General features: G+C 43.5%; 1 protein-coding gene across 2 annotated transcripts in view; it reads right to left on the minus strand.

Moving 5' to 3' along the window:
* Window positions 1–18262: 18262 nt before the first annotated feature.
* The window catches only part of Tm2d1 (TM2 domain containing 1), a 30130-nt gene continuing 26529 nt past the window's right edge, over window positions 18263–21863 (minus strand). Inside the window, exons 6-7 of one of the 2 annotated variants that reach the window (NM_001108670.2) lie at window positions 20908–21036; window positions 18263–18579 (exon numbers count right to left, since the gene is read on the minus strand). In NM_001108670.2, the coding sequence (NP_001102140.1) occupies window positions 20926–21036 (111 nt within the window). In that variant the 3' untranslated portion in view covers window positions 18263–18579; window positions 20908–20925. The remainder of the gene's footprint in view (window positions 18580–20907; window positions 21037–21863) is intronic. The other variant, XM_087549785.1, reaches the window with a different exon arrangement.

Genomic DNA, 21863 nt, shown 5'->3' on the forward strand with positions numbered 1-21863 from the left:
GGGCTTGCCTCGCAGGTGCTGCATCGTGGAATCTAGAGAAAGTGCCCATATGCCAGCTGGCACCCTTGGATTGCAGCCCAGAGACCTCAGAGGTTCCCTTTGCTCACTGCAGATTTCTTTGCACAGATGTCTTACTGCTGGCTGTATCTAGCAATACTCGGTGCTCTCTTTCTGACACCTTCCCTCCCTATCAAATATTCTTCGGAACCATCTGTAGGAGTCTCTAAGTCACCTGTTACCAAACCACAGAGAAGAATACCGTGGACTGGTTAAAGGAGAGAACCATTGTTTGGTTTCTTATTAGTTTTATTATCCTGGGAGAAAAGTACTTAGTCTTGCAAAGCCTTGCTTCCCTTTACCCAAACAATGAAGCCTTCTGAGGCTTTGCAAGGGTTAAACGGGAATGTTTATGCAATGCATTAGACACAGTGCTAAGCGGCATGACCATTTACTAGCAGGGGGCTCACATATTACCCTAGATAAACAACGATGAATTATGCATCAGTGTTTTTTACCGAACACTGAAGTAAGATTTGTTTCAGCAAGCATTTGGGCCTTAGACAATTGAATCTACATTTTCTGTGGTGCACTTAAGTGACTAATAAAGGACTTTGAGTTTGAAACGAGGATCCCATAGTATATGGTAAAATGTGCGTACAAGCGGGTCTAGAAAACTGGTAGGAGTGACTCAGTACTTCCACTCCGGCCAATTGCATGGGATGCAGCCGTGTTCGATGGTCTGAGAAGAGCATGGTTGGGTGCCTGGGGAAGCTCACCCAGAAGAGAAATTTAAATGTCCATGGAATTAATGCGCAAACTCAGCTGACCAGCTGTTCTAAATGAGAGCATCAACTACTTCCCATCAGATAAACCAAAACTCTGTGAAAAATATTTAGCTTTGCAAAATGTGGTTCTTGCATCAATATCCCCTGGCACCAAGGACGGAACCTGAAAGAATTATACATTCAATAAGCAATGGTTGAATAACTTAATTAAATAATGACCCCAGCCTTTGTTTCCAACCTCATCTTCCACTGTCTCCCCGCACGAACCCTTCCCTGCCCCGAGGCTGATCTACTCACATTTTCATAAACACTAATTTCATAAACGCTAATCCCTACCTCCAAGCCTTTGCTCACCGCCCGTATTAAACAGCCCATGTTTACTCATCCTTCTATGCAAATGTCCCGTGCTTTTGAAGGCGATGGTTTTGAACTCTGCTACCTTGACTAAACAAGGACTGCACTTTCTCGGATCTTTCCTGCATTCACACTGACCCAAAGAAAAACTCACCAGAGTGAGTTCTGGGGGATTAAAGTCTTGATCCACTCAGGCTGATCGAAGTAGATAGAACTGCAAACAGGTTCCCGCTGACCCCTGCCCTCCTGTGTTCCCACATCAGCTCATCTCAACAGCTGGCCCCACGGACCAGGCACAGACATGGAACCTTCCATGCCCTTCTCCAGTAGTTTCCTTCAGTAGAAGCTGGACACTCATGGCCTCCCAGAATCCCCTTGCCAGTTTCCACTCACTGACCAGGATAGCTAGCATTTCAAGGGTAGAGACTGTTGTTAGTTCCAATCCCTGGGCCTCTTTCTGAACCTGACTCCCCCAGCTCCTCTCACAGCACTTACAAACTGTAATAAATCACTTTTCAAAAACACTCAGCGGCTCAGCTTTTGGATCCAACCTGAACACAATGTATGCAGCTGCCATTCTTTGATGTATTGCATGGCTCTCCTGAAGTAGTTTCTTTATCTTGTTTTGGCATGGTGGGTTTGCTCATCATGTTAGCCACATACGGCCTTCTGCTGCATTCGTGTGCACATGCTTCAGGACGTAGATGGCACTCAGGAAAGTCTAAAGAGATGGAAGTTTATATGGTGTACCTGCCACCACTGTCTCCATGATCGCTGAGAGGAAATTGATCTCGATGGGATCCAAATCATCCCCATTACACTTGAGCTCAGCCTTGGATTCTTTAAGGCACAGTTAGGGCTGGCACAGATGAACCCATCTTCCATATTTAAAGCCTCTGAGTATAAGGACTTAGACTTCATAGGTACATCGAGCAAGAACAAAGGGTCACGGAACGTGCACACACGCCAAGCTCAAGAGGTGTCAATCCCTTCCTTACTTCCTCACAGCTGTACCTACCTTTCCCACAGTAGGCCGCCAGTGAATATTTGTTGGGTATCCCTGGAATCTTCAGAGAATGAGCTGTATGTGCTCTACAAACCAGGTGACTCGGGCTGGGGAGATGGCTCAGCGGTTAAGAGCACTGACTGCTCTTCCAGAGGTCCTGAGTTCAAATCCCAGCAACCACATGGTGGCTCACAACCATCTGTAATGGAATCTGATGCCCTCTTCTAGTGTGTCTGAAGACAGCTACAGTGTACTCTTCTATAATAAATAAATAAATCTTTAAAAAAAAAACAAACAAACAAAAACGAAACCAGGTGACTCACAGAGATCCCACCTTATGAACAGTGGATAGGTAAGAGGGCAGCTACCACACTCTTCCTGCATCTTGAAGCCTACTCAGCCGGAAGTGAAGGCACAGGTCTTTAGTCCCATACGAAGGAATGCAGACGTCTATGAGTTTGAGCCCAGCCTGCTCTATGTAGTGGGTTCCAAGACAACCAGGGCTACATGGAGAGGCCTTGTCTCAAAACCAAACCAAACCAAAAGAAAACAAAAAAAAAACTGGAAATAAAGAAGACTGGTTCAGGTGTAAAAGCCCTTTATGAACTAAAGTAGACAAAGAACAAACAAATCCAGACATGATGAAAACTGAGTGTCATGTCGTACAGTACTAGAAGGGAGGGGACCTTCACAGTCCCTTTCCTCCCTCAGTATATTAACTTACTTCTTGATAGTCCCATAAGAGAAGAAGTGTGGAAGAGAAAAGATGTTTGGGCCCCAGGGAGTCAGGGAGAATATTAATTAGGAAATATAAGGCTCAGAAAAATTACTGGGCATGTCCCATGAACACCTGGGACACTGTTTCTGGTTTGTTGACCTTCCCTAAATGTTGCTTTTCTCTATCATTCAAAGGGTCACTAAAATTGGGGTAACGGTTCACTGTGAGTTTTTATCATCTCCCCTTCACGTTCTGGAAGGACTATTATAAAATTGATCCACTACCCACAGATTATTTTTATTAGCTGGAAAGATAACACAAAAGTCAAATATTATTTTTCAGTATTAGAGACTAAGCCCAGGGCTTCACATGCGTACTTATAGATCTTGCCTCTTGAATCAAATTTTATTTTAAATGTAATTCTATTATTGTGTGTATAGGGTGTTTTGCCTGCCTGTGTATGTGTGCACCATGGGCCTGCCTGCATGCCCTTAGAGGTAAGAGGCGTCAGTTCCCTAGAGCTGAGATTCCAGATGGTCCTGAGCCAAGAACTGAACTCGGTTCTTCTGGGAAAACAGCCATTGCTCTTAACCACTGAGTCATTTCCCCTGCCCCTTGCCTTTTTTATTTTATTTTGAGACAAGACGTCAACAGGTTGCCCAGATCAGCCTTCACTTTGTATTCCTCCTGCTTCAGCTTCCTCGTAGCCTGTTAACGTCATGCCCTGGTCAGATAGTTTGTGTTTCAAATAAAAGCAAGGTCAGATGCATGCATTAAATCCCAATATTCAGGAGTTAAAGGCACGTGGATCTCTGAGTTCAAGGCTGGTCTGGTCTACTGAGTGAGTCCCAGAGTAGTCAGGGCTACACAGAGAAACTCTTTCTTCAAAACAAAAGGGCTGGAGAGATGGATGGCTCAGCAGTTAAGAGCACTGACTGCTCTTCCGGAGGTCCTGAGTTCAATTCCCAGCAACCACATGGTGGCTCACAACCATCTGTAATAGGATTTGATGCCCACTGTGTCATACGACAGTGACAATCTACACACATACATGAAATAAATAAATCTTTAAAAAACAAAAATAAAAAACAAAAAACAAAACAAACAAAAATAAATAAATAAAAATAAAAGCAAGAACTGGCAGAAAATGGGTAAGTAGGAATAGTTCAATAGATGAGTGAGGGCTTTGTTTGTGTTTGACCATAATGTGAGTGTGTGAGTGTGTATGTGTGTGTGTGTGTGTGTCTGTCTGTCTGTGTCTCTGTGTGTCTGTCTTTGTATGTTTTTGTGTACAGGTGTTCTGATTTCATGTGGAGATTAGACTCAAGTATTGGTCTTCACCTTGTTTGGGACAGAGTCTCTCTTATTGTTCTTGGCTCTGTATGCCTGGCTAGCTGGACTACATTAGTGTCATGGTTTACTTTCTATTGTGGGAGTAAACACCATGACCAAAAGCAACTGGGGAGGAGTTTATTTGGCTTACACACTGTAATCACAGTCTGTTATTTAAAAAAAAAAAAAAAAGGCAGAGCAAGAGCTCAAGACAGTAGCCTGGTTTACTCACTTTGTTTTCAGGATCACCCGCTGGGAGTAGCATCACCTATAGCAGGCTGAGCTCTTCCAGAACAATCATTAATCAAGAAAATGTCCCATAGGCTCACCTGTAAGCCAATGTAACAGAAGCATTTTCTCTCCTGAGGTTTCCTATTTCGAGATGACTCTAGCTTGTGTCAATATGACAAAAACAAACAGACAAAAAAGAAAACAAACAAACAGAAAAGCAGCACAGTGACCTTCCAGGGATTCTCCCATGTTCCTCCCCCGTCTACCAGTTAAAGGTATATTGGGAAATGCTACCGAACCCTGCCTTATGGGTTCCAGGCATTCAAACTCGAATCATCAGGCTTACAAAGCAAATGCTTTACCCACTGAGCCATCTCCCCAGCCCCATGAGTTTTGCAATGTTGGTATAGCAGGCAGAATAAATGATCCCAAAAAATGTTCAGATGCAGATTCTCAGAACCTTTGATTACATTGCTTAATATAGTAGGAGTGACCTAGAAGCTGAGTAAGAATCCTGACATCTGTGCTGGTGCCCAAGTAGAGACTTCACCCCTCCAGTGATGGTTGAATAAGAATGGCCCCCATGGGTTCATATATTTGTCACTAGAGAGTGGCACTATTTGAAAGGATTAGAAGGATACAGAGCTATGGCCTTGCTGTGTCACTGTGAGTGGGCTTTGAGGTTTCTAAGAGCCCACTTGCCAGCCCAGTGTCTTTGATTTTCACCATTAGCCTGTAGATAAGGATATAGCTCTCAGTTACTGCTCCAGCACTATGCATGTGGCCATGCTGCCTGCGGTGGTGATAACTGACTAAACCTCAGAAACTGTAAAGAAGCCCCCAAATAAACCCTTTCTTCTGTCTTGGTCATGGTGTCTCTTCACAGCAATGGGACAGTGACTAAAACACTTCCTGACTCGTGTCCATGATACTAGAAGGTGCTCTGTGCTCTACCAGAGAAAGGTAAAGACCAACCCAGATACTAACCCCAGTCTACAATGGCGACCTGTCTATGTGAGATGCTGGTACCATAGTGGAGCAGATGCTGTGGAAGTAACTAGCATCTATCTAACTGAATCTAAGGCCCACTCCATGAGATGGAATCCATGACCAACACTGCTTGTATACCCAGGAATCTAAGACTAGATAGGCCAAGGGCCTACGGGAAAACCAAACACTACTGTCCTGCTAAATGACTCCTAGTGACATTCTGCTATACTGATATACTCAGCCATCATCAATGAAGCTTCTTCCTATAGGAGATAGGAACTAATACAGAGACCCACAACCGGACATTGTGCAGAGAGTGAGAGAGCTTGGAATACTCAATCCTAAATGGGATGTCTTTATCAAACCCTCCCCTCAGAGCCAGGGAGCTATGTGGAAGAGGGGTAGGAAGGTTCTAAGATCCAAAGAGAATGGAAGACACCTGGAAGCCCCTCCAGACACAAGAGTGACGCATATGTGAACTCACAGAGACAGTGGCAGCATGCACAGGGCCAGTACATGTCTGAGCCAGGTTAGATCCCAGTGCTGGGAGGAGAAATGGGTATGAACCCCTATCCCTAACCCAGAAGCTATCTCACTCACTCATTCACTCTCCAGCAGAGTTTCCCTGAGTATACAAACTGCACCAGAAGTAGTAGGTGGCCAGCGCGAAATAAACTCGGTGGTATTTTTTGAGAATTTTTTCGTCTCATAATATTTTATTTGAGCATTTTGTTGTTGTTGTTCATGGTGGTGGTGTTTTGTCTTATTGGTCTTTTGTTTATACATTACGGTTTTGTGGTTTTATAGATGGTATGTGCGTGTGAGTATGCGTGAACGTACCTGTATATTTCTCATGGTTTTTCTCTTGTTTATTTCTGTTTGTTTTGTTTTATTCTAGATTGTTTGCCTATTTGTTTTCTAAGAGGGAGGAAGAAAGTATCAATTTGGATTGATGGGAAAGTCATATAGGGGAGGAGGAAGGGAGGAAAAACCATGATCTGAATAAATTGCATGAAAAAATTCATTTTTAAAAGAATCCTCGTAGGTGATGGTGGTACATGCCTTTAATCCTAGTACTTGGGAGGCAGAGGCAAGCAGATCTCTATGAGTTCAAGGCCAACCTGATCTATGGAGTGAGCTTCTGGACAGTCAATCCTATGTGAAACCCTATCTCAAAACACCAAAAAAGATAGATAGATAGATAGATAGGTAGATAGAGAGAGAGAGAGAGAGAGAGAGACAGACAGACAGACAGACAGACAGACAGACAGACAGACAGACAGACAGACAGAATTCTCACATGGGGATTATTTAGGAAGCTCCAAAGGTAATAAAGGGTTCTCGTAAATGAAAGGGGTGAAGGGGTCAGTGTCAAAGACGGAGAAGGAGCAACAAAGACTTTGCAGTGATGAAGAGCTACAAGCCGAGCAATGCAGGCAGCCCCTAGAAACTAGAAATGCTCCCTTAGAATCCTCAGAAACACAGAGCTCTGAAGGCAGTTCATTTTATGTCGGTGAAACTCAGCCAGATATTTGACCTGTATAATAATAAACTTGTGTTGTGTTAACCCAAGGAAGTTTGTGGTGGAGTGTTACAGCCGCATTCGGAAGTGAATACAATTACCCCAACAGTAGGCCATATAGCAGCGCACTGCCGATAAGAAATAATCAAATACTCACTAAACACTTAGGGCAGGGTTTTCAGCTCTCAACAACCAAAGGGTCTCTAATGCTGAGACCCTTTAATATAGTTCCTCATGTCCTGCAGACTCCCAACCATAAAATTATGTCATTGCTACGTTCATAATTGTAATTTTGCTTCTGTTATAAACCATAGTGTAAACATCTGATATGCAGCCCCTGTGAAAGGGCCATTTGCCTGGACAGCCAATCCTATGTGAAACCCTATCTCAAAACACCAAAAAAGATAGATAGATAGATAGATAGATAGATAGATAGATAGATAGATAGATAGACAGACAGACAGACAGACAGATAGAATCAGTTGTAACACCCGGGTTGAGAACCTCTGACTTAGGGGAATGCGCGGTACAAGACACTTCCCAGGCGTGTCCTATTTATTTTGATCCTCAAACTAGATCTTACTGTGCTGCAGTTATAGCCACAGAATCCAAAATGTGAGGAGCGACACAGCTTGATCGAGTTCACAGAGTTAGCAATTGACAAAGGAAGCAGTGAGTCCATTGTGCTATCTCCCACCGCTGCTGCTGAGAGACATAGAACATGGTATAAGCCTCTAAGACAGCTCTGGCCTGAAATACTCGATAGCCCGAGACTATTAATTAATAATGCAGAGAATACACACAGATGGGAACTAGTCTATGACCCATCAAATGAGGAACAGAAGACTAGGAAGGGGGACCACTTGGGGTGATGCTGGATTCTGACACACCCTTGGGTTGTGGACTGCCGGCTTGTGGTCACTCCCTCTCAACCTAAAACTGGACGGAAAAAGGAACAGTTGTTGCAAACATGGAAACAGAAAGAAAAGAGTAATCAAGGCCTGCCTGGGAGAAGTCAGGGGAAGAAAAATAAGAAGATAAAATACTTAATTATTCTATGGGAAAGGTAGCACTGACAGAGCATCTGTTTCATCCTGAAGGGCATCTTCCCATTTATTTTATTTAATCTTCACAAATACCGCCACTAAGTGGGTATTATTAGTCTCATTTTTACAAAAGCAGAAATTAAACATCCAGAACAATCAAGCAATTGCTAAAAGGCAGACTCAGTCACTTTGACCGTGAGATTCACAATCTGTTGCTTCCTTTCACACCCACAATTATCTCAGCCGCTCTCTGCGGAGGAGCTCATTTCCACTAAGGCAAGAAGGCTCGGCAGAGCTCTGTGGGAAACCGGAAGGGCTGCTGTGGAAGGTGCTGAGTGACAGCATCAGGCAAAGCTGGGCTTGTATTACAAGTTGTCAATAGAGAGAACCCGGAGGTTTGCCTCTGGCAGTTGGCACCTGAGCGTCATCTGCCATCTTGAAGCCTCTCAAAATAGTTCTGCTCTCAGAGACTTGCTCCTCGTACCCTGCAGTTCCCCTCCTGATCCCTGCTGCCTTGTTTTGGTTTTAAGTCTCTTTTTAATCACATAGGAGAGCATCAACACCTGATTGTTGTGGCTTCTGTTTGCTTCATATGTTGATTTCCATCTTTGACCCTGCGCATTTTTAAAAATTTCATATATGTGTACTGTATTTACAGAAATTTCCCCCTCCTTTTCCTCCAACTCCTCCTATATTCCCATTCCCTCTAAAACTCAAAGCCTCGTTTTCTTTGTGTGCTTGATATATATATATATATATATATATATATATATATATATATATATATATATATATATATCATTAACTATATATATAACATAACAAACATATAAATACAGCCTACTAAGTCCATTTAGGGTTACTCCTATGTATATGTGTTTGGGGCTGGCCACTTGGTATTGGATAACAAATTAGAGGTCTCATCCCTGAGGAGCACTGATTCTTCCTCTCTGAGCAGTCATAATTGCCTGCCCCTCTTCCTACAGGGGTGGATCCTTGTGACATTTCCCACATCTACAGTGGCGTGTTAGTTGGCGTTGTCTGTATTGAGGTCTTCTTTAGGCAGAGCCGTATTGCTAAGACTGCATGGGTGCCTCTTCCAAGCCACGTTTATAAGACACAGTCTCACAACAAGATATCCTGGTCGCTTGGCTTTTGCGATCTTTCTGTCCCTTCTTCTACGATGTTCCTTGATCTGTGGGTGTAGGGGTTGTGTTGTAGATTGGAGGAGTTGGGGTAGGGCGCCCCATGCTCAGTTGCTATTGGTACTGTGATCAGTTTTGGCTGTTTGTAGTCATCTCCAGCTGCTGCAAAGAAAACCTTTGACGGGAGTGAGAGCTATGCTTAACCTGTGCTAAGGGTGAGCACGGAGACCACGGTTTGAAATCACCCTAGTGGGGCTGGGGATTTAGCGCAGTGGTAGAGCACTTGCCTAGGAAGCGCAAGGCCCTGGGTTCGGTCCCCAGCTCCGAAAAAAAAAAAAAAAAAAAAAAAAGAACCAAAGAAATCACCCTGGTTTAGGAAAGTGGAAGCAGTAGGTTCCACCGTACATCCTACGTCCTCGCCAGCCATGGGTTCTTGGCCTCGGTACAGGATCAGGCATGAATTCCCTCTATTGAATAGGCTGTATAGTCCAATTAGACAGCTGCTGGTTATGGCCAGAATATGTGTCACTCCTGCACCTTTGGGGCTATCTTGTCATTCTGGCTATTGTAGTTCATAGGCCCAAAGCTGTATCAGTAGGTGACTGAAGAAAAAAAATGTGCTATAAATACAATGTTTTATTAACCCATGAATCCACTCCCATTAACTAATTTTGGAGTTCCCACTCACTTAAAAATTATCTCTTGAACAGTTATGTTCAAAGCATCGTCCTAAGGGTGGAATATTCTGCAGTGTCCAGGGCAAAATTCTGGCCCCGTCAAGCCAACAGTATACTGTGGGAGACAGAAAAATAAATTTTAAAAGCCAGCTATGATGCCAGATGACAGTATGTGCTGTGATGAGGAACAAAGCAGTAGACACTCAGTGATGAGAGCAGGGACAAGACATTAGAGAGCCATCAGGCACTGAGGTGGAGACCTGCGCATGTGTGGGCACAGGCCCCGTAAGCCTGGGAAAGGGGGCCTCAAGCAGAGGAAGCAAGCACAGTGCCTGGAAGGAGGAGCCCACTGGCGTACGAAGCATGACAGATGGCCTCTGGAGGAGTATCAGGAACGTGACACATTCTCATTTGATTTCATCTCTGTCTCTACAGGACAGAGAATATATTATTGAGGGGTAAGAGCATAGATGTGCATAATAGGTCAACATATGAGAATTAATAAACGATAAATCTTTCTGAAACCTCTAAAAAGAGGTGATACAGTATTAGGTTAAATTTCTGTCACATCTCACATTCCGAGATTTCTCAATCGCAGACTGAATAGAGAAGCTATGCCACCTTCCTTCAGGCTCTAGTTGGATTTTCTATGAAAGCGTTTTCATAATCATACCGTTATTCAAAGTTTGAACCTTCTGAAAAATCAGAGACGAGCCTTCTTCATCACGCCCTCTTACACGGAATATTAGCTCATGTGATTAAAGGCTCCAAAACCCACATTTTCTGGAGGGTTCTGGTAAAACATTTTTCTTGGTCATATGCAGCCCAAATAGCTCTAACCTCAATCATTTTTCAAGTTTTAATCTCTGCACGTTTGGCACGGTCTGATAACATTGACAAGTTAAAAGCAACAGTGTGCTGTATGAGCAGACACTGCTTGCAATAAAAGGTAATTTAGGCAGTGAGTCCACTGCTGCCTCACTGCAACACTTACAAATTGACGAGATAAAAATCTCTAGGGGCTCCGGATTTAAAGCAGCACCGAGGGCTGCAAGCGGCGGCCTCCCTGCACCCAAGGACTCTCGCAGGGGTGAGATGCCACTAAAACTGATTCTTGAGAAAAAGAGACATTTTTGGTTTTTATTGCACCCAGTAGCTGCAGATAAGGACAATTATGAAGATAAGGAAATGGAGATAAGGAAAAGTTAGGTAAACACGGCTAAAGAAGGCATGTGACTTCCCTTCCAGAGAGACTCAGGCGGGCCCACATGACTTATTGGTTCATTGCTTTACACACTGTAATGAAGGTGTACGGAAACTGGATCATTCTAGGTGGACTTCAACTCCTGGGTCTATTCCATCCCTTTGAACTGTGTTCAAGAGTGACAATTGTTACAGCATCATACAGCCACTCGATACGACCCGACTGGTGTCACGAGCTCTATCCACATGAAGTCAGAGGGCCTCACAGTGGTCACATGTAACTAACACATGCAATGGGTTACCAAATAACTAACAGACAGGGAGCAAACTCAAGCTCATTTGATTCCAAAGGCTGCCTTTTCCTTTTGCCACCAGGATGCCAACTCTGATCGCATTTCCTTAAAGTGGATCTACTATTTCAATGTCATGGCAAAAAGTATGGTGAATGTATCTGGAGAAAAGAGGCGAGAAGACCAGGATAAAACATGTGTGGGCTGCTCACTCTACTTTGCCCATATTCCACTGTGTCAAATATATGTGTGAAAAGAAAGCATTTTCATTGTAAGTCAAGTCAAATGACTGACCTGTAATCCTAGCACCTACAGATATTGATAACTTCATTTGGCTTCATAGCAAAGTAAGCCCAGCCAAACAGTCGAGCCTACTGACTATCCTTCCCATTGCCATACAAAAACGATTCCCAAATCTAATGTGGCCACCTTGTTGGGTCATCAAAGTGCTACAGATGATAAAGAGTAAGCATTTGGGAGTTGGCAATAACCTTTTAACCTCGTGTTGTATCCATGAAACATTTTGGCATTTATGTCTCAAAACAAAAATAACCATCACCACAAAGCACAGAACAGAACAGAATTAAGTCGTTTAAGACGCACGATGAACACAATGGTTTGCATGTGGAGAACAACTTCTTTTTAAATTCTTCACTCAAAATTACATCTTGATGGTAGTTTCCCCTCCTTCCCCTTCCCCCACTCTCTCCCAACACCTCCTCTCTCCCCCAGATGCACACCCCCTCTGCCTCCCCTCAAAAAGGGGAACAACTTTTAGAAGTTAACATTTGAAATTTTAAGATTGGAACATCTTATTATTTTACAAGGGTTTCTTCCTAAAAAATATTTTCCAGAAATGTAAAGTTGTCTGTTAGACATAACTCAGTTTTAAGAAAACTGGTGTATTTGGGAAGAATCAACATGAGGCTTCAAGGCAGGAGTGAGTAATTCTTATTATACTAAGCTTAGCTACCAGTGTGTTGTTCCAAACCTCATTTGCCACTAAGTGCAGCTCAGACCTAAGGCTTCAGAGGGTAGCTCAGTGGTAAGGGAACTTGCCTGGCATGGGCACTACTGGCTCGTGTGCCAGGGGTTCTTACTACTCACCCCAGGGTGGCCGTGACTCAGTTTGTATCCAAAGCTGGCCTCAATTCTTTGTTCCTGCGACCTCAGCTTCCTGGATCCTGGGATTATGAGCATGTGTTTGTTCTCTTCACCCACATTTATTCCTCTCTAATCAGTAATTTCCTTCATTTTCTCAAACCTATTTGCCCCTCCTTTCCTCTCACCAGGAAAACAAAAAGATAGCTGTATGAATGAGATGAAGTGGAAGTTTCTGGCTGTGTCATGTGATGCATACTCACGTGATGTTTTACTGAGGCAAGACCCCTGGAAGGACACGTGACGTTTGGAGAGAGAGTATAAATAGGACTGGATGGACAGTGATGGGGCGCTTGTGTTGCTAGCCTTGCAATGCTTCTTTTGATCTTCACTTTGTTGAGAAAGGCAAGGCAGAGAACTCCTGGGGTCCCAGCTGGTTCTGGTCACTCCTGTTGGCCTGTCTCTGGCCTGGCTGTTTCTGCTGGATCACGCCACCGGTGCTGATTCATATTTGGTATGCTGACACTACTGAATTGGACTGATGGTATTCTGACAAACGGAGATTGGAATTTCCCCATAGAACTTTTCCTAACAGGTTCACATCCCCTTGTTCTAGTTACTATCTTTTCTTCCCTATATTTGGACAGTGGGCTAGAAGTGGGGTGTCAGTCGAGGTGTCTGGGAACCCTTATTAAAAGTAGGTTTTGAAAAATCTAAGCCTACAATAAGAGCCCTCTTATAATCAATCACCTCTCCCACTACAGTATTTGGAGAGCAATTTGGTAACAGGCAACCCTCTGACATCGTACATGTCATTGTTACATCCCTCCAAATGTTTACCGCTTTCACTTTTCTCGAAGTGTTGGGTTTCAAAGCTTTGCTCCAGTTCCTCAGGCTGAGATGTTAAGGAATAGCAACCAAAACCAGTATATGCACTTCATCTGCACCAAGGAAACTGGGAACTTACCATGATTCTGTTTAAACTTGGGCTTGGGTTACTAGACTTCATTTCTCCATTACCCCTTCTTACCTGACACCACAGGTGAATATTAAACAAAACAGCAAAACAAAAACTGGGCTTAATGACTCTGTATCAGACAAAGTGTTTGTCCTGCAAGCTCAGCAACTGTGGGTAGATTCCAAATGTAGTCCTAACTGATCAATATTGCTAGGATAAGTGATAAAGGATGACATAAATTTGGCTTAGACATAGAATGGTTCACAGCTATTAATTTTGTAGCCAATCGCGGTGGCACATGCTTTTAATCCAAGCACCCAGGAAGCAAAGGCAGGTAGACAAATCACTGAGAGGTTAAGGGCTGATCTATCTACCTCAAAGCTAGGACTAAATAGTAAGACACTGTCTCAAAAAATTTTTTTAAGAATATTTATTGAGGGATGGCTAGATGGTTCTGTGAGTGGTTAAAGGCATTTGTTTCCAAGCCTAACAGTCTGAGTTTCATCCTGGGAGGGAAGTAGTTCCTGCAAGTTGTCCTCCCGTGTCCACATGTAGGCGATGGCATACACAGAACACACACACACACACACACACGCAAGATAAATAAACAATATATACATATATAATTTTATTTACTTATATGTAGTCTTTATTTATATAAATAATGTAAAATACAATTTTTAAACAAATATGAGACAGAGAAGTCTTTCCACAGTGAAGCTGTTAAAAGAGCATGCCCAGTTCTAGCAGTAACACCTTGTATTTTCTTTGTGTTTTTTGGTGTTTTCCCAAAAGGTCTGCCTGAGACTTGTCAGTTTTGCAAACAGGAAAGAGCACAGAGGCTGCTGGTACACAAGCGGAGCAAGAAGGGATGTGGTGCACCCTCGTGGGTCCCCGTCCATGCCCTGTCTCAGGGAGGGAGGCCTGGATTTCCAGAACGCAGTTCTCCCCGGCCAGCTTCTTTCTATTAGATGTCTTCACAGCCATTATGAAAACAAATAACGCTCTTTGGCTTAAAGCTCTTTGGCTTTGGTAGTAAAAGCAAGATGGCAAAAGGAAGGTCATTCTTTGGAAGCATCACAGTAAGACGGATACATTAAGCCTCTGCTATGGCTCTAAGGCCTACCTCCTTCAGAAAGGTGACCAGTGGCAAATGTGGCCACCCTGCCAAGTGCAAGAGAAGGTGTAACTGGAGTGCTGAGGCTTAGAGACAGAACACTACTGGCACTGGTCGGATTGTCTACTGCAGGTTCAGACATGGATCCCGTGAAAGAATAATGCCTAAATCCAAGAGGGCAGCTGCTGCAGCATCCAATTCATCTTGAGGATTTCAACTGGTCATAAATTAAATGTTCTGAATTCAAAAAACAAAACAAAACACAAATAACTAATGCTCATGAGGATGTGGACTGAAAAGAGCCTTTATCCACTGTTGGAATATAAGTCTGCTGTGAAAATCAATGTAGAGATTCCCCCACAAATTTAAAAGACTTGCTAAATGGCTCAGCTGTACCACTTCCAAGGATTACCCCAATAATTCAACTCAACAAATCACAAAGTGCACACCCATTTTCCTTTGTCAACAGCTAAGCTGGGTACCAGCCTATGTGTAAACAGAGAAGATAAGGAAGATGTGGAATCTTTCCACCATGAAGGAGAGGCTAGGGAGATGACTCAGTGGGTAAGAGTGACTCCTCTGAGGGCATGAGGACCTGCACTGGATCCTCCAGCACACACACAAAAGGCTGGACATAGGCATGAGTGCCCACAACCCCAACACTGGACATAGGCATGTCTGAAGGCTCATTGGCTAGTCCTAGACAAAGCAGTGAGCTTCCGGCTCAGTGAGAGATCCCAACTCAGGGCAAAAAGGTAGAGAACAGAACAGAATGCACAGCAACTTATTACTCTGTCCTGTACACAAATGCAGTGTGCATACACCCACAAGGACACAGGACACACACACGATACACAGCAACTTATTACTCTGTCCTGTACACAAATGCAGTGTGCACACACCCACAGGGACACAGGACACACACACGACACACAAATACAGTTAGATTTGAAGAATGAGGTTGTGTCATTTACAGGAAAACTGATGAAAGACTAAATCTCAGGAAAACCAGATCTCACATTTCTCCCTAAATACAGATGACATGAGAGTAGATGAGACACTGTCTAGAGCAGCAGTTCTCAACCTCTGGTCTGACCCCTTTGGGGGTAGCAGGTCGAAGGACTCTTTCACAGGGGTTGTGTAATAGTATCAGAAGACAGATATTTACATTACTATTCATAACAGTAGCAAAATTACAGTTAGGAAGTAGCAATGGAAACAGCAGTCATGGCTGGGGGTCAGCACAGCATGAGGAACTGTATTAAAGGCTCACAGCATTAGCAAGGTTGAGGACCACTGGTCTAGAGGAATGAAGGGAAACTAATGGGAGTGAAGTGGAGGTCGGCAGTGGTTGTCGGAAGAATGCTCGAAGTGCACTGTGTACTTGCATGAACATGGCCTTCAGCATACATAATAAAGAAAAAATTCCTTAAAAAAACACAATAGATTCTAGTTCTCAGGATGCCTAACAAATATGATCTGACATTCTCTTATGCATTTACATTAAAATGAAGGGGAGATATAAAGATGTAGCTCATAGCTTACTTAGCATGCACCTAATGGATACCCAACACAGGGAGGGAGGGAAGGAGGAAGGAGGAAGACAGTTTGCTATGTAAAACAAACTATACTCACAAATTTACATTTCTTTGTGTCTTTGTGGACCAGTGAAATGCTGGCTGCAGATCTCCAACTCTTTTGTGACACCCCTAAAAAGGTCTATAGTTTACCTATGTGGTGCTATCACTTTAATTTGTTCCCCAAACTCACTGATTGTAGTATATGGGTAGAGACTTTGAGCTATGGTAGGGATCAGAAATTGAGAGGGTGTAGGGATAATATCCTGAGTACCCTGTGGGAGAATCACCTCTCAATAAAAATGTGATGGCCTATTTAGCCAAAGGCAGAGAGCAGCAGGAGGGACTTCTGGTAGACAGACTGGAACAGACTGGGAGATAGTCAGAGGCAAAGATTCACCCTGACTCTGAGGAAGTCTGATACAAGCCACTGAGGAAAGGTAGCCATAGAACAGTTTAAACAAGTTTTACAATTTATGAGCTAGTCAGAAATGAGCCAAGGATTATGGCTTGGTTGGCATTTATTCAAAAATAAATAAGCCTCTGAGTCATTATTCAGGATCTGGGGCACAGGTGGGAAAGCCAGTGATTACAGGAGGGTGGGACCCCCACAACAGGATTAGTGGATTTTTAGGAAGAGGAAGGGCTTTGACTTCATGGGTTTGCTCTTTCCCTGCCATGTCATAACCCAGTAAGAAGGTCCTCCTCAGACATCAGCACCTCAATATTCTAGTACCAAGCCTCCAGCACTGTGGGAGGAAAAAGTAATTTCCATCTCTTATAAATTTTCTAGGAGTAGGCATTCTATGATAAAAGCAAACGCTGGGACTACAATATGGTGTCTAAGTACAGTTACTCCTGGAACTAGCACTAACCCTTTCAGGATAAGGTGGTGTGTTTGTAAATTACCACTACAGGGCACTAAATGTTTCTGTAGGACTCAAAGGATCCACTCCATTTACCCCTGAGGGCTGACGAGTCAACTTCTAGAATGACTGAGGTAATCCGCTTCACAAGCCTGCCCAATACTTTTAAAACAAAGATAATTACACAAAATTCATAGATACCAATAAACGGTCATGATGAAATAATGCTCGACAAAAGGGAAAACTGACAAATTTGAACAGAATAAAAAAGTTAACAGGAGATCTGCTAGCACATTACGTATATAATGCAACAGAGAACCAGACAAATTAAGTGTTCTTGTCATGGAAACAGCACTGATAATAAAATTGGCAACTCTTCTGCAGTACAGCGAATCTGAATGGACACTTTGGGCCGAGGGCTGCCGCTCAGGAGGACCGCTCACTGGTCTGCCACACATGAGGAGTGGGTGTGATCCCTAGCAGCACATAAACTGGGTATGGTGGTGGATATGATCATGGCACTTGGGAGGTGGAGGCAGGAGAACTAGAACTTCAAGGTCATCCTGGGTTATACAGTAAGTTCAAAGGCCAGCCTGGGCTATGAGAGTCTGTCTTTAAAATAATGAAAAGTATTTCCTTTCCCACCCAGTGAAATCAATGACTACACCTCCATACAGGAATCAAGGTAACGTTTTCATCTCAGACTGTTGTGAAATAAATGGTACTATACTACATTTATACTACACTGTACAGTTAGTCAGACACCTGTGAAGGAAGAAGCCATGGGCCTGTAGTCATCACCACATTGGCATGTCTACCGCTAACAGCAGGCTGGGGCAGTATTGAAAGGATCTGATATTTCACAGATTTTCATCTTAAAGCCCCTCTAAAGAGGTAAGAAAACCAGGTGCTGCTTCCTCCAGATCCCAGTGTCACCCAGGCTCTTACACTGGCAGCTGCCTGGCTATGCTCAGAGGGCAAGTAGTGATATCTGGTTGGGTTTTCACTTTGTTCATCCAGTGTCCACTGTAACTGCAGTGAGCTGCAGCACTCACCTGGCCTTCCATAGCTGCTGTGTTACTCTCCAAGCAGAAGGACACAGTTGCACTTGAGAGACCAGAAGTCTCCACGTGCCTCACAGTCCCACACCCTGGCCATATTCAGCTCCCAGGATACAGCACAGAACTGAGCTCTGTAGCATCTCAGGTGGGAAGGTCCTGGCGCACAGGACCTTCAGGCCAAACAGCATGAACCCTGTTTACACCATGAATCAACTGCTTTTGAAGGATCCCAACAAGGAAGACAGCTCTATTCAGTAATAAAGGTCTTCTTAATGACAGTCAGTCAAATGTGAATAAGTTATCTTTTTATTTTTCACAAATAAAAATGACAAGTGACGTGTAAAGGACATGACAGTAATACAATAGTAACAAAGTGATAGACTAGCTGTCTCATAGAGACAGAAGCCCTCGAAACATAGTATACTGATTTTAAGAAAGACTATTAAATAAATCTAGGAATAGTATACTCTAACTAAATCAACAAATCAAGGTTGAGCACATGTCAAACATCATCTAGAACCCATAAAGTGATACTAAAGGAAAAGGAAATCTGGAATTCCACACACAGGGCTCTTGATTGAAATCAGGGAGGCTCAAATCCTAAAACAAAACAACAACAACAACAAAGGGAAAAAAAAGGAAAAGAGGTTAAAAATCGCTCTCGTGAAGTTACACAGACACATTTCTGCCTTTTCCCCTTTGCAGGTAGGGATGCAGTGTGGGCCTTATGCATGCTAGGCAGCGCTCCACCTCTGAGCTAGCCCCTGGCTCATAGTAGACATCTGAACACTTTATCCAGTCAACACTTGTTTCCTTACTCTTTGAGTAGTTTTATATGCTATAAAAAAGGTCACAAGGTGCATGAGATGGCTCAGTGGATAAAAGTGTTTGCCAATAAGCCTGATGATGTGACTTCAATCTACAGAATGCACATGACAGTTAAGAATAAAATTCCTCAGGTATGCCATGGTAAGCACATGCATTCACTCACACACACACACACACACACACACACACGCACGCACGCACGCACGCACGCACGCGAGGGGGGTCGGGGGAAGGAAGAGAAAATAAATGAGAAAAATAAAACATCTTATTTAGGACTACCTAAAGATTGGTCTTATTTTTAATTATGTGTTGATGATGGAGCAGGGTAGTGAGGGGAGTGCCTATGCAAATGCGCTGCTCTAGGTGTCCAGAAGAGGGTGTTGGAGACCCTGCAGCTGGAGGTACAGGCAGCTCTGAAGCCAAGCTGGACACTGGGAAGTGAACTCGAGTCCTATGGGAGAGTACCATGTGCTCTTTGAGAAAGGATTTAGAACCACGCGTGGTGGCTTATGCCTGCTACCCAGCCCTCAGGAAGCTGGGACAGGAGAATGAGGAGTTTGAGGCTAGTCTGAGCCACACAGTGAGTTTCAGGCCGGCCTGGACTATACAGCAAACATCTGGAAACTTTCAGAATAGCCAGTTTTGTATTTTGCAGAGATGGTCACTAACAATAAGATATACTCAATAACTGCAACGTGAGGAAAATAGTCTGCTTTATATTCTACTCACACATCACAAACACACAAAACAATGTCTCTTCCCTTCCACACCTTTAGAATAAGTCTCTGAGATGGAGTTCTGCGATGGTGATCTGGAATTCTAACATGCCTTCTTCAGCCTGTATGAGAACAGCTGGACAGCTGAAGGTGGGCTTTGATATGAAGTACAATACATGCCATCTACACACTTCATAACACAGAGAATGACTGTACCAGGAAATGGACTTCCCGACCTGCCCATGTCCTCTGTGAAGTTCTGAACAGCACTGGAAATGATTAACTAGACTAACACAGTAAATGGAGCAAGTCTTTGAGGCAGCAGATACTCAGCCAGAAGACTTCAACTCCTTTCAGTCTACCCAACAGGCCTATTAAAAGCTGAAACCGGTAACCTCATGGGTAGGCCCAATCTTTAACTTAGATTAAGTAAGTAAAAGCATTAAAAGTTTGGATGTTCCAGCTTTTGAATTTAGGGAAGAAGGAAAGAAGATTAAAAATCCTATCAGTACTGGATATGTTGGTACAGGCCCACAATCTTAGCACTTCGTAGGCACAAACACGAGGACCTGGAGTTTGAGGTCATGCCGGGCCACTCTATCTACTGATATCTAAAACCAAGAAACAGGATGTGATGGAGCTCGGCTGTGGAGCACTTGCATGGCATGTGCTAGGCCCTGGGTTCAATCCCCAGCACTGAAAAAAAGAAAAGAAACAAGGCCATCAACATTGAGTCTTGGATAGGGGAATCAGATCCACTCTCAGGAAAGCTGGCAGCAGTTGATGGCTGATGGGAGTCCTTGTCCCTAGCAGTGTGGTCACTGATGCTAAGCTCCTATCTCAGTAATTAGTGCCCCATCATGTGTCACAAAACAAAAGTAAAAAGACAGGATAATGGGAGAGAGACCTGTTTGGAGGAGGGAGCTGAATCAGTGGGGATGGGAAGTGAAATTGTCAAAAGATTAGTTTCTTAAACACACACACACACACACACACACACACACACACACACACACACACACACACACACACACGCTTATCAAAACCAAACCAAGAATCAATCATAGCCAGAGAAATGGATAAGAGAAAGCACTTCACACAGAAGCACATATAGCACACCTCACCATAACCATCATATAATATTTCCATGGTTTTTTTTTCCTGTGCAAACCATAGTCACTGGAAACAAAGCCTCCTAGAATACTGCAGGCACTCGAGCAGTGTAAGAACACTTTCGATGGACTGGAGACACTCACGCACACGGACCCGAACTTTCTGACAAAGGTAAACAAGATCACATGAGCTCTCACACCTTCCCAGGCTCTTCCTGTCTCACAAGGCCACAAGAAACAGAGTTAAGGGGAGAGAGATAGGCATCACTTACTGTTCCTCTTTCAAACACTCATGGATACAACTGTGTTTTTCTAAATGTCTCATTAGTAACGCTGAGTCTCGTGAGTCTGGTTCCATAATAGTCTATAATGTAACTACTCCCATCCGAAGGGCCGACGATCTGGAAAAGATACAAAGTTCAGTTACTCTTTTTACAGAAGATATTTGAGTTTACCTGTGTTAGTAAGCAATAAAATTATTTCAGTTGCCCAACCCGACCCCCACAGAGAAAAAAACAAAAACAAGTCTAAGAAAAAAGTAAAGCGGGTGAAGTAGAAAGAGGCTCCCAGGACAAAAAGAAATGCTGCAAGGTCGGGATTTCCATCTGAATTCTAAACTGCACACCCCTGTGCTTTGCTCCTGTTCTCCCTGCAGGCTGACAATGGCAGAACCATGCATTCCCACCTCAGCCTTTTCCAATACTCTTCTCCCCACAGCTGTTTACACATCAATCCCAGGGAAGGGCTTTCACAGATGTGTCTGTTGTTTATGATTATGGCTGGATAATGACTACATCCAAGTACATAAAATCTAGTCTGACTGTCTAGGCCAGGCTCCCAGAAGGAGATGAGATCCTGTGCCACTGACTATAGCTACCTAGAAGGCAAAGGGAAGACACTGAAAACATTCACACACTGGGGCTAGAGGGTTCAGCAGGTATGAACACTGACTGATCCACAGAAGACCCAAGTTTGGCTCCCAACATCCACACAGAGGCTCACAACCTCGTGTAACTCCAGTACTTAGAGATCGGATGCCCTCTTCAGGCCATAGGCACTGAATGCACATGATGCACAGACATACATGGAGGCAAAATAATCATACATATAAAATTATATATTTAAAAATATATTTATTTAAACAATACACATCATCTATCCACTGTTAACCACGTCAGTATAATTAACAAGATTCTACCGATTCTCATTTAAGACAGAAACCTCAAGG

This window comes from Rattus norvegicus, chromosome 5, assembly GCF_021556685.1.
Source record: "Rattus norvegicus strain SHRSP/BbbUtx chromosome 5, alternate assembly SHRSP_T2T, whole genome shotgun sequence".
NCBI lineage: Eukaryota > Metazoa > Chordata > Mammalia > Rodentia > Muridae > Rattus > Rattus norvegicus.